General features: G+C 43.0%; 1 protein-coding gene across 1 annotated transcript in view; it reads right to left on the bottom strand.

Moving 5' to 3' along the window:
* The window catches only part of rasgef1ba (RasGEF domain family, member 1Ba), a 141,407-nt gene that overhangs the window by 106,712 nt on the left and 21,597 nt on the right, over positions 1-13,098 (bottom strand). Inside the window, exon 2 of the mRNA XM_085785886.1 lies at positions 11,362-11,409. Within this exon, the coding sequence (XP_085642012.1) occupies positions 11,362-11,409 (48 nt within the window). The remainder of the gene's footprint in view (positions 1-11,361; positions 11,410-13,098) is intronic.

Below are 13,098 nucleotides of genomic sequence, written 5' to 3'. Positions count from 1 at the left end.
CTGACAGCGGCTGCTGCAGGGTCTCCTCTCATTTTAAACCTCTGCTGGAAAAAAAAAAGGAAAATATTTGAGTGTTCGGATGCTAAATGATAGGAAAGAAAACACATTTGTTGTTTCTCTGTGATTAATTTGTAAAACCAACTTGTTTGGATGCTGAGAACCAACAGTCTGTAACATCACTCTGTGTTTGCGCTGCTTCGTTTCTTCAGCACAAACACGTCGGGGGATGTTTTCATGTTTTCAACGTCGGGACAAACTGTTTATTACGTGCTGGGTTAGGAGAGACTATATGACGGTGTGTAGAGTAATCTTGTGCGTCCCTTTGTTCAGCAGCATCAGGTCGGAAGGTGCGACTTGCAGAGGGAAGCACTTTATTCTGCTCCGTTGGCTCTTTCTGTATTTAAAGCTGCAGCTTTAATTAGTCTGCACGCGCTGCCCACAGTCAGGTCCACATTAAACCCAGATGACGACCATCGGGCTCGGCAAAAGGCATCTGTCCCGCTGTAATAAATTTAGATTTTTTATTAGCATCATTATTCCCCCCCACCCACCCCTCCCTCCCTGGGCTCTGTCTGCAGCTCAGCAGGTTTCTTGCTCGGCCGCTGCTTCGTGCCAAAAGATTTATGTGTTTTACCTCGTTGGATCGGTTTGGTCCGACGCACTCGGCCGAGACGAGAACGTCTGTCGTGTCAGAGTTGAGGAGATCTACGGTTTTACCGCTGCTGTCTGTCACAGGGACCAGGCTGGTTAGTTAGCAACACAATGTCACTGTGACAGAAGATGAAGATGTCACTGGAGGTGGGAATCCCCACAGGATACAGTATTATCTTTGGTATTACTATAGTAGCAATAATTCTGTCATATCCTAAGTATGTCTATAACATATTGCAACACTTTATGACCTTTTTGCTACAGCTAATTATAACAGGAATACTTGGTCAACATCTGGTTTAAAGTTCTCGGACTGTTCAATCATTTTAATTCTTGCCAAGTGGGATTGTCAAACAGACAGACTGACCAACACAGTCAGAAAAAAGCTCTAGTAATCTAGTGTCAATTGTAATGGAAGTTTATAAAGTTAAAGATCGATACTTGGTGTCCGTGTATCAATCAAGATTGCCACACAAACTATCACTGATCGATCACTTCCCAGACTTATTGGTTTTGTGGACTTTTTTTTAAGTGCAATAATCTCTAATCAGCAGCCTGACAGTTTGATGACGTGTTCAACACTAATCCGAAATGCAAAATACTGTATATCTGCAGGAATTAAAAGTTGGATTCAGGTGAATCAAAAAAAAAAACACCACATTTTCTGTGGAGAAGCTTTGAAGCTGATCGTTAGCTGATCCGCTGTCACCTTCTTGGCTCCGCCCCCTAACTGCTACAAAAACTGCAAAACTTTGAGCTTTAAAATTTTTTTTAAACACACGAAGAATTCACCTGCACTGTCGTTATTATGGGGGAAATTAGCAAGGGTGTAAACATGTTTCTTTCTGCTGTAAAGTCGGACAATTTAACATGGAAGTCTATGGAGAATGACTAGCGCTTAGCGCTACACTCTAGTGGTCAGGAGAGGAACTGCAGCTTGTGGTTCTTTCAGCCTTTAAGAAGTCGCTGCTCAATCACAACCCTCTTGGTCATTTAAAAGAACAAAGCAAACGTTGTTCACCGTTGTTTCAACTCTGAACATCACTGCTGACGACTGCTCATTGTCCGCCGCCCCCCGAGGCTGAGAAGTGATTCAGAGACTGAGAGGAAAGTAAGAGAAACGGAGGTCAAGAAAGGAACAATGACGACAACAACAACACGTCCAGTCGCTCTCAGCGTTTTCATCTTCCTCTGCAGAAGATAATTGCTTCGGGGACTTGAACCTCAAAGCGGTGCTTCTACCTGCGACCTTTGACCTGGACTACAAAGCTGCTGATAGAGGAGGACGACCACGGGGAGACCACCGCCCCGTGATGTCTTATCCTGATGACAGAGTGCGGCCTGAACTAGAGCCGACCTGAGCCAACTACTAAAGCTGAAAGTCCAGCGTTTACGGCCGAGAGAAGCCCAGAGGTCCTGACCCTGCTGACCCCGCCCCTTCATCCTAAATGACCAGTCAGTTGTTTTTTCTATTGTACATGAACATTAGGCCTAATTACTACCTCTGCTGTTGACCGCTACTCATTAGTTCAAGCCATTAGACCTTCAAATAATTACTTTAATTGGTATTTTGAGGGGGAATCTGAGTTCACAGATGAAAAAGAGAAACTGCAAACATGAACCTTTAAAATATGAACTTTACTTTCGTTCACCTTGCCTTCTTTTGTCCTTTAGCTTCTTGAGATGATCCCTCACTTCTTGCTCAACAAACCGTCATGTTATAACTGCCACAGATCGTCTTGGGTTCGAGGCTTGTTTTGATATTTGGGGTAATGTGTGTCCCTTAAGAGTTGCCGTAAGGAAGGACAAGTTCCTGTTCAATAACCACAGAGACCAGCTGTGTAAAAGATGTATAATGTCCTGCAACCAACTGACCAATCAAAACAAATCGATGATCAGGGAAATTGGTATAAATTGGTACGATGTTACTAGGATATGGAAAATCCTTGATAAAAAAATGTTAAATCCTGCAAATCTTGCAAATTTGTGACTTTATTCTATCGATTATGGCTTTTTTTCTTGTAATTTTTCAAATGTATGGTAGTAGATTTAATTGTAACCTTTACCTTTTCATCAAACTCATCAAATACACAATCCAAAAACTCCAAAACGCTCTCGGGAAACCAAGAAATCCCATTAACCTCCGTAGCGTAGCTCTGAGCAGCTCGCGGCTCTGCTCTGCTGTTCTAAAAACAGCTTGCACCGACAAATAAAGGTAACAACCCTACTCCTAAAACTATAGGGATTATGGCACTGGGCCAGTTGGTCAAAATGTTGTACTATCCCTTTAAAATCTGAGGTGCTTTGGATCAAGACTATGATGATGTAATAACATCTATACATAAGGGATCAAAAGGTCAGTTCTTTAAAACTATATCTGCCTTTTAAAACAATTTATTCATTCCCATGTTTGAGTTTCCAATTAAAAACGAGCTCCGATGATCACTGTGGTTCTGATCTGAACTCTGAGCCGCCTCCACAGCTTCAGCCTCAGGACTCATGTAACAGAGCTGCAGAGACCAGACAGGTGTTGTGTAAGAAGGTTTGGAGGCCGAGCGGCGGTCGAGCTCAGATTCACACACACAAGTATCTGGAGGAGCTTTCACTACAAAGGAACCTCAGCTTATGTAACAACAGTTGTTTGAAAAAAAGAAGCGGACAGCCACTGCCAGCGCGGATTAGGTCAAGTGTGGACACAGCAAAAAAAAAAAAAAAAAAAAAATCCCTGTCTTAAAAATCCCCAAATATGGTGCAGAAATGCTTCATCTGTGAGGCTGAGACGTCTTTTATACCTTCACCTCCAGCTGACCCTGCTCAGACCGGTGGGGTTTTTTTTTTTTTTCCTCAGAGGCCGTCGTCATGTGACGCTGTTATAAAACTTGGTCAGCAGTCAGTCAGTGTGAGATTGTGTGTGATTTACAGACAGCTTTCCCTGCCCCAGTTTGAAAAGACTTTGTGTATACTGTAGCATGTGACCTGAGTCCGTCGGTCGCCATGAACCAGGTCACGAACGAATCAGGCCACGGCACTGGCTCTCTGTGATTGAGGTATTTATAGCCAGTGGTGTTATTTGGACGTTGGTCAGAGATGGACTGTGTGGTTCATGTGGCAGCTCTGAGATGTTCCTCCTACGACCATTTAGACCCAAAGAGAAACATGAAGAGGACGTGAATGAATGAAAAGATCTGTTAGATATTAAAACTGTAGAGAACTGGTTTAAAGGAGAATTCCGGTAATTTTTGACCCCTAAATCGTTGTCCTGATGGTCACACAGTGTTGGGGGGAGCAAAAAATGTGACTAAAATTGATGCAGGCAAACCGGAGTTACACCATAAACGGTGGAGCAGTGCAGTTGTAATGTCCATAATATCTCCGACCGTTTATTTTTGTAAAGAAATCATCACAACCAGGAAAAAGTGTTTGTTTCTGTGGCGGGGAGAGCAGGCGCTCTGTTATCGGATAGTAATGTCTTTCCAGGACGTTTCAGAGTTCGGCTGTCTGAGGTGAGTGGCTACATGCAAAAACACAAAGTTTATACTGTTTATACTGTACACTATATGAGTTCAGTGGTGTCTCTAAGGATTCCAGTCATGTACCATGGATATTTGATTGTTTTCTGAATGTTTGTTGTGGTTGAAAGAATTGCCCCCATAGGTAAGCGTTGTGGCTATCCCTAGTGCCGTCTAGCCATGGTGTAACTCCGGTTTGCCTGCATCAACTTTAGTTGCGTTTTTTGCTCAACCCCCAACACTGGGTGACCATCAGGACAACGATTTAGGGGTCAAAAATGACCGGAATTCTCCTTTAATTCCACCAGGTGCACATTTATCTAAAAAGAAGAAATTCAGTTTCACCGGCTAAAAACCTCTCTGTTTCTGAAACAATAAAGGTGTCAGAAACACATCTGTTTGATATAATGTTACCAGTGGCATGCACAGACTTTTTGAAGGGCAAGGGCGAAAAGAAAAAAAGGGCACTTAGAGCGTGTCCTCGCCATTGAAGAGGGGGGCACTTCAGCACGCGATTTTCAACAATTGGGCCGAGGAAGGGGGGGGTGGGGTGACCAACAGTCCAGAGTCACCGACTCCACGAACGTGTGACGTGAAATTGAAAATATTCACAGCGTCGCCATCTTTCCTTATGTCATCACTCGGGGTGGGTAAACAAACCGTATAAGTCGTACAAACTGCTTTTCTTTCATCGCTTCCTGGTTGATACAGATTTAAGGAAGGCATCGGTTGTTAATGTATGAAGGGACATCGGGCGAAATTTCAAAGTAAAACAACATTTGGGTTAAATTGATTTGTATTAAGTTAGCCGGCATTAGCTGCAACTGCTAATGTTAACATTATGTGACAGCGTTGAATCTTCCCACCCCGAGTGACAACGTAAGCAAAGATGGCGACGCTGTGAATATGGCTAATAAAGAAGCTAGCTGACTGTACAACACATGGCATAACAAACCAGTGTGGCTACCGTCTCCATGGCTACCATCAACAAAGTACGTCAGATCACGTTTGATCACGCGAGACGGGACGAGATTCTAGTGTGTCATGAGACAAATCTTTATGTGTGTGGTGTGCTGTATTTGGAATATCAGAGCACACCACACAACACGATGAAAACTGTTCAATAAAAGATTTTTTATCTTCATGTGTCACAGATAAAAAGAATCTGTTGAGATTTAGAAAATCTTTATGTGTGTACCAGGCTTAACTGTCCCTCTGTGGACTGTAACTGTCTGACTCGGTCCAAAACAGAGTCAGGACGATGAGTGTGTACCTTGTGTTTACCTCGGCCTATAAAATAACAACAGAGCTCAACACACACACACTGTTTAAATTGGAAACTAATCTCATGGGCTTCAATGCAGACAGGACGTGTCCACTGTCGGTCCAGGAGGAAATTAAAGTGGAATTAGGCCTCAGCAGCAGTAAAGACTGGTAGGAAGCAGATGTGTCAGTGGACTTTATCTATTCATGTCCCCTGTTGTTCATAAAGAGTAGGGGAGACCGGGGTTGGTTGGCACACTTTTCACTCTTTGCCATAGCACTCTGGTATCATTTACTGTAGGCTATGTGAGAATATTCAAACCAGCATTAAATGAAAGGTTAAGGTCTCAGCTTTAACTAAACACATTTCAATGACCACAGTTATATTTTAAAATCAATTTATTTATTAATAAAATCATACTGCACACTTGTGCCAACCAGCCCGACACAAGGTTGGTTGGCACAATGTAAAAATGAATGGATGAAGCAACCAATATAAAATAAATTGGAAATTTAATTGTAACAATAAAGAGAAATACTCAAATTTAAAGCAGAAGTAAGTGGTCCGGTCGTTTTCGCTAATGCTGCGTTCCAGGCAGGCTTTTGAAATCGTAAATTACAGCTTCAAGTCACAACTTACGACTTTGTAGCGTTCCAGGCAACCCACTCGTGTTTTTCCGACCTGTTTTACCTGTGAAAGTCACTATAACGGCCACTCGTAACTTCCGACCGGTGAACTCGTACCAGATCGAACTGGTACGACTTCACGGTCGGAAAAATACGAGTTTCCTTGAATGCACCATAACAGTCCTCGTCCCTACGTCGCCACATTCACGGCGTCCCTTGGCTGCACACACAGCCCTGCATGCCGTTCTCTCTCCTCATTGGATAAAAACTGTAGGATACGATAAATGTTTTCTCCTCGACTCAGAGCAGAGCAGAGTGACTGACAGACCCGTGTTTCAGACCAAACACTCTATGTAAGTGATTGCTGTCGGAAGATATAACTATTTAAGACTTATATTAACACAAATATATCACTTACTTCTGCTTTAAGAAGATTGCATGTATATGGAGGCATATATTTGCATGTATAACATTAAAACAGGGCGTTTTTTACTTTTGGTACTAAAAAACTGATATTTTGCCCTCTGCAAAAAAAGGTGAGTGAGTTTCAGATTTTTTTTAACAAAATATATTAGTGCAGATCAAAAAGATGATCATTTTGATGTCACATTTGTGAGTCCGTGACCAACAGGGGTGTGCCAACCAAACGGTCTCCCCTACAGCTAGTTGTTACGCCCCAGTCCTCTGTTGGCCCAGAGGGGCATAACAAGGGACCCAACAATGACCCAAAATACAAAGACAAAGGCACTAACTTAACTAAAAGAGATTTAATACAAAAAATATGCAGATACAACCAAGTAGACAAACTAAAACAGAAAGCCATGATGGGAGGCAGGCAAGCCCAGCAGTCCCCAGCACTGCCCCCGCCCTCTGGTGTCAGCTGCAGGGTATTTAGCTCAGTGGACCAGGTGAGCCTCGTTTCGCTGATTGGGACCTGGGTGGAGCTGTGGGAGAACGAGGGGGAGAGAAAGACACAGACAAGGCCGAACCCCTTCCGGCCGTAACACCCCCTCCCTTAAGACAATGAATAAAACATCATGTTACATCAAAACACCATACTATTTATTCATTGCAATATCTAAATCTAATATATTTTTTTTATCTATAAAAAAGGATGACTGAACCTGGCCTCAACACCAATAAACACATTTATCAAAAATAAACCCTGGGACTGCGGTCAGGACAACAAAAAGGTCAAAGTGGATCCAACAAGATCAAAATACAAAAAGGCCAACCAACACACTGCCACTCGATGTAAAGAGTGAGCAGCCAAACAGTAGCCATGCAAGTGGGTGCCACTCCCACCAGATAACTAAATGGCTACCACCATGAGGGAAACTACGAAACGAAGTAAACTTACTAAACACTGCAGGTGACCAAACACAAAATCGAGCACAGCCACAACCTAAAGGGTCACTCAAGTTGCTGTCTATCAACACACAAAGGCCCGAACAAATTGAACTGCCACGACACAAAATGGCCACCAAGCAGTCTGCCATTAACCAACAGACACAGACCTTATAATTCACCAAGTCAACTCCATCACACAAAGATCCACTGATCTATGGAGAGACGCACACGAGGTCCAACGAAGCCACAACTAAGTAAACAGTAACATACACAAGTGACTCAACCGAAAAGTGGACTGCAACAGCACAACACAAGAGGTCACACAGTAGCCACTGCTACACAAAATGTTGCCAACTTACACCTAAGCTGCAACCGAACGACCCAACGAACGCACTGTGCAGGTACCACACAAAAAGTCACATCCCAAAAGTTACTGTTACTATTTTACACAGAATCCAGACGAAACTAGAAGTAGAAGTAGAGTCAACCCACAAGAGATTGTGATTACACTGCTGTGCAACTCTGCTAAAGAGTGACGTTGTGGAGAGGCACCCTGTAATGTGGTTAACTATCTAGTCTTCAGTGGCTTCCCGGGAGGCTTCTTTAAACGTTGAACTCTGCAAGTGAACAATGGACCAAGGCAAGGCCCACTGCCACACAGAAAACGTACCCACACCCAGGTTTCACCACCAAAAATAAGAAAGGCAAAACAACAAAGTGGCAAGAGTCTCTCTCTGCCCGACGACTACCTTACAGGGAACTCTCAAGCAAACACAGACAGGCAATTAAATCACAAACCATCTTGAAAAGAAGACTAGACTACTACCTCACACAACAGCTACAAACCTTCACTTCACCTCATGGTTGTTCAGATCCCGGACGAGCCCCCAATTGTTACGCCCCAGTCCTCTGTTGGCCCAGAGGGGCATAACAAGGGACCCAACAATGACCCAAAATACAAAGACAAAGGCACTAACTTAACTAAAAGAGATTTAATACAAAAAATATGCAGATACAACCAAGTAGACAAACTAAAACAGAAAGCCATGATGGGAGGCAGGCAAGCCCAGCAGTCCCCAGCACTGCCCCCGCCCTCTGGTGTCAGCTGCAGGGTATTTAGCTCAGTGGACCAGGTGAGCCTCGTTTCGCTGATTGGGACCTGGGTGGAGCTGTGGGAGAACGAGGGGGAGAGAAAGACACAGACAAGGCCGAACCCCTTCCGGCCGTAACACTAGTGATGAAAATGCAAAGGGACGAAGAGGAAGAGGAGGAGGAGGAGGAGGTGGGTGGATGGATCGATACAGGATGAGGCATTTTATTTTGAAATCCAGGATGATCCCATAAATTACACACAAACACAGGTCAGTTTGGAAGTGATAGAGCGAGATTAGTCAGGTGATCAGAGTGTGTTTTTTAATTTAAGTGTCATAAAAGTGAATTGTCAGTCAGTCAAACTCAAGGCTCTGACTGGAAATAATGAACTGAAAAACTCCACACATTACATAACAACTTAAATGTCACACCTGCACACACACACACACACACACACAGGTGTTTTTTCTCCTGACATCTTTTTTTTTAGATCATAACTGTAAACATGACTCAGATCCTGCTGTGACCCACTGACACACAAACTGCTGCCAGACCAAACCATGGGTTTGTTGTTTTGTTTTGTCTCCCGGCGTTTTGGGTTTTTTCCTCTTTTTTTTTTATCCGAGCACCTGCTCAACATGTGGAAGACTATTTTAATATGAAAATGAGGAAACAAAAGAATTCATTTTTCCAAAAAAGACGTCTTGTGCCTGTTCTTTGACCCGTTTACGCTGTGTATACGAGGCCTGATGTTCAGTCTACTGATACAAATCTGGGTTTCACCAAAACAAGCCCAGCGTCGCTCCTCCGCTTTGATCTGGATGAGCTCAGCGCGACGACGACGACCCACAATGCTCAGCGACCCCGGGGCGCTCGCTGCCTGAAACCCGAACCGGCGGGATTCAGACTCATTCAGGTTTGTCTAACACTCACTACGCTGCTGACAGAGGACGAGTGAGAGGAGAGGGTGAGATGAGTTCAGCTGAGAGGAGGAAGAGGAGGAGGAGGAAGAGGAAGAAGAGTCACTTAGTGAGATCATGTGATGGATGAAGAGGCGGTGACATCACAGAGGGGGGGAGGAGGAAGGTGGAAGTCAAACAGAGTGAGAGAAGATCAAAGCCGTGGCCTCTTGTGTTCAGTGTGTGTGTGTGTGTGTGTTTGACCATCTTCAAAGACGTTCAGCCGTTGCCGTGTGTCCCCGTTAACCCCATGATGTCTCGTCTTGTTATTCGGTGTTTTAAGGTGGAATTCCAAGGATTCATTCATTTAAAGTGGGTTTATCCACAAGTTTCCGAACGTCATCTATGGTCAAACCCGGAAGCCGGTTTTGCCGGTTTGGTGGAATTGTACGTTTATGTTTCCATGGTTTTCAGTCGTTGTCATAGTTGCGGTAAACGCATGGATCTATTAACGCTGGCTTTTAACACGGATGTCAATTTGTGTGATATCCACTGTTAAAAGCTGGTGTGATGATCCATGCGTTTTACAGATTTTCATTGAAAAAAAAAAAAAAAAATCCATGGATTTACCGCGACTACTGAAACCATGGAAACGTAAACATAAAATTCCACCGGAAGAGCAAAACCGGCAAAACAGGCTACGTTTTTGACATTCGGAAAAAGGTGGATAGCCAGGTTCATTACACCTAGCATCAACAACATTGTTACCGTAGCAATGGTACACAAAGATACAGTAATATCTGTGACATCTGCACATCTTTTTTCTCTTTTTTGTTTGTTTTTTGCGTTACCGTGCAAAAAGTGCACGTAGCTAAAGCCTATGCTGCGTTCAAAACAAACTCGGAAGTCGGAAAAAAACGAGCTCCAAGTTGTAAAGAAATGAATTGAACGGTGTCGAACTCGGAAATTACAGGTCGGAAACTCGGGTATCATCTCAGAGCTCCAACTTTCCGACTTGACATGTTATTTGTTGAGGTTTTAATGCATATATTTTGTGTATTATTGCAGTATATGAAATACATTTATATTAAGCTGTGATTGTTGTATTGTGTGAAATTGTGGTCCTCGTATGTAACGGAAATAACATTTAACTGTTATCAAGGCTATAACATTATGTGCACTCATCTGCAGCGTCTCCTCTCCTCTTCATTTGCCTCCAAAATAAACATAATTTACTGCTGCATATATTTTTCGTATTCAGCGATGAGCCACAATATGCCAAACTTCCTTCAGGTATCCATGTTTTTTCTCTTCCGAGTTTCTGCAGCGAGAACGCAATGATGTCGGAAGTCGGAAATTTCCAAAGTCCAAGAATTCCGACCTCCGAGTTGTTTTGAACACAGCATTAAAACTGAAATCAGCTGCATTGAACTCACGGTCAAGTTCATCCTGTAACCACGGCAACACAAGTCACACATGGATTTCCATCTGAAAGTGTCAGACGAGGTAAAAGCAAACGTGCTGTGTGTTTGTGTGTGTGTGTGTGTGTGTGTGTGTACCAGCAGTCACACTCCTGTCACATCGTGTTACATAACAAACAGGCGTCTTGTTGTGTGTTTCCATAGTTACAGTTACAGTTACAAGACCGATCAGAGAACGTAAACAAACACGTTAGATTCAGTCAAGTGCAGCATCAACAGCTGTCAATCACCTGACCCTCTGCTACTACACACACACACACACACAGAAACACACACACACACACACACACACACACACACACACACACACACACACACACAGCAGAAACACACACAGCAGAATGATCATCTTCATCATGTGATGTTTTGAGCCGAGTTATCAGCACGTCGTGTTTTGTGTACACTGAGTGAACTCTACAGTACGTTTTGTACCGGCTCTGTGTGTGTGTGTGTGTGTGTGTGTGTGTGTGTGTGTGTGTGTTGACCTACCCTCTGTCTGGAGGAAGGCCTCAGGCCGAGGTGGGTTTGGCTCCGACACTGCAGGGACAGAAACACACAACACAGGGTGAATATCAAGGAGGACACACACACACACACACACACACACACACACACACACTGAACTCCTGTGTGTTAGAAGATTAGAGACGCAGCTCTGACTTTCCTTTGTACAGAACAAGTTGTTTTATTCAGGTTGTTGTGGATGTTTTAGTTTTATAAAGAGTTCAACCTGCACAGTCACCTGTCTGAAGCGACCAATAGGAGCGAAGCATCGCAGGTTAAAGTAACGTTCATGTGCAGAGCGGTGAAAACTGAAAGAGACAGATCAACACATAAACAGCAGAGTGGTTTGAATCTGCAGCAGAGCAGCTTGTTGACTTTGTACTCAGACCCCAGTGCCTTAGGACTGAAGCTTTTCAAAATAAAAGCAGCCTGGTACTTCAAAGATCCAGATGATCCTGAAAACACAGTGTTTTTACTTTTCATTTGATTTCTTCAGATTCAGATTTTATTTTGTTTTTTAAAATGGGAACAGTAGGCTACATATTGATGAACACTATCGCGTAAATATGTGGGATTGTAGCCAAGTGGTTAATTTCCAGTCCCATTGGCAGGTTGATGTTAGACATAAAAACAATGAAGATAAAAACACAAGAGGTGGGATTACAACAATAGAACAATGCATCATGATAACACCTTGACATCTTACACAAACATACTACAGTATATGACATGAACAACATACGTATATTAATTGGCCTTCATTCCAGTCCTGGGATTGGAAAGGAGCAGGATGAAGAGAACTTATAACACCTGCTCCTTTCTTAAAACAAACAAAAAATGCTGAATACCATAATAATGAACATGAATACTCACTAGTATGTAGTTTATAATACAGTTAGTGCTTATCAATGATGAGTAAAACATTTTTAACTGAATTCATAAACTACATACTAATACATATTTACTATAAATGATGAATTCAGCTTTAATGCTTAACTAACACTTAATAGTGTGTATTTATTATAAGGTGTTACCTCATATTTTGACACCTACCACAGAAATACACACTTGATTTAACTTACTCTTTGCAATTTGGTGCTTGAAATTATTATTTTTTCTAGTGATTGTCGTCCTGTGAAACTGATACAAATAACTTAAAGTCCACTTTTTTCATCTCTACAGAGCTAATACGTGGATTTAAATGGACGTGGATAAACATGGACAAGTCAAAACCAAAAATGAAAGTATGAAAGGTCAACAAAGACAAAAAAGAAAAAAGAAAATATAAAACATGTGCACCACAGGTCACCAGAGACAGAGACAGAGACACTGTGGTGGGTCTGAGAGACGGAGGCCCTTTCTCCGCCTCGTTTAGTCGCGTTAGATTCACCTGCACACACACACACACGACGTGGATGTGTGAGTTTAAACTGCAGCCGCTGAGACAAAGTGAGACAAATGGAGTCATTAGTGAAACCGGGAGACAAAGACGAAGACGCCGGCGACGTCTTCGCTGAGGGACGACGAATCCTAATGAGTCTTTAAAAGGCTCAACGCCAAGCTCCCACAGGAGTTATTTACAGAGAGGAGAGCTCGCTGAATGCTAATCAACACACACACACACACACACACACACACACACACACAGACAAAGACATCATTTGATCTAGAGATTTTAAGATTGTTACTTGCAGCACACACACAGACACACAGCAGGTCATC

The sequence above is a fragment of the Trachurus japonicus genome, chromosome 9 (assembly GCF_045865225.1).
Source record: "Trachurus japonicus isolate A0001 chromosome 9, Traja_1.0".
In the NCBI taxonomy this organism is placed as follows: domain Eukaryota; kingdom Metazoa; phylum Chordata; class Actinopteri; order Carangiformes; family Carangidae; genus Trachurus; species Trachurus japonicus.
Note: the sequence above shows the minus strand (reverse complement) of the source record. Positions and strands in the feature narration are given on the sequence as shown.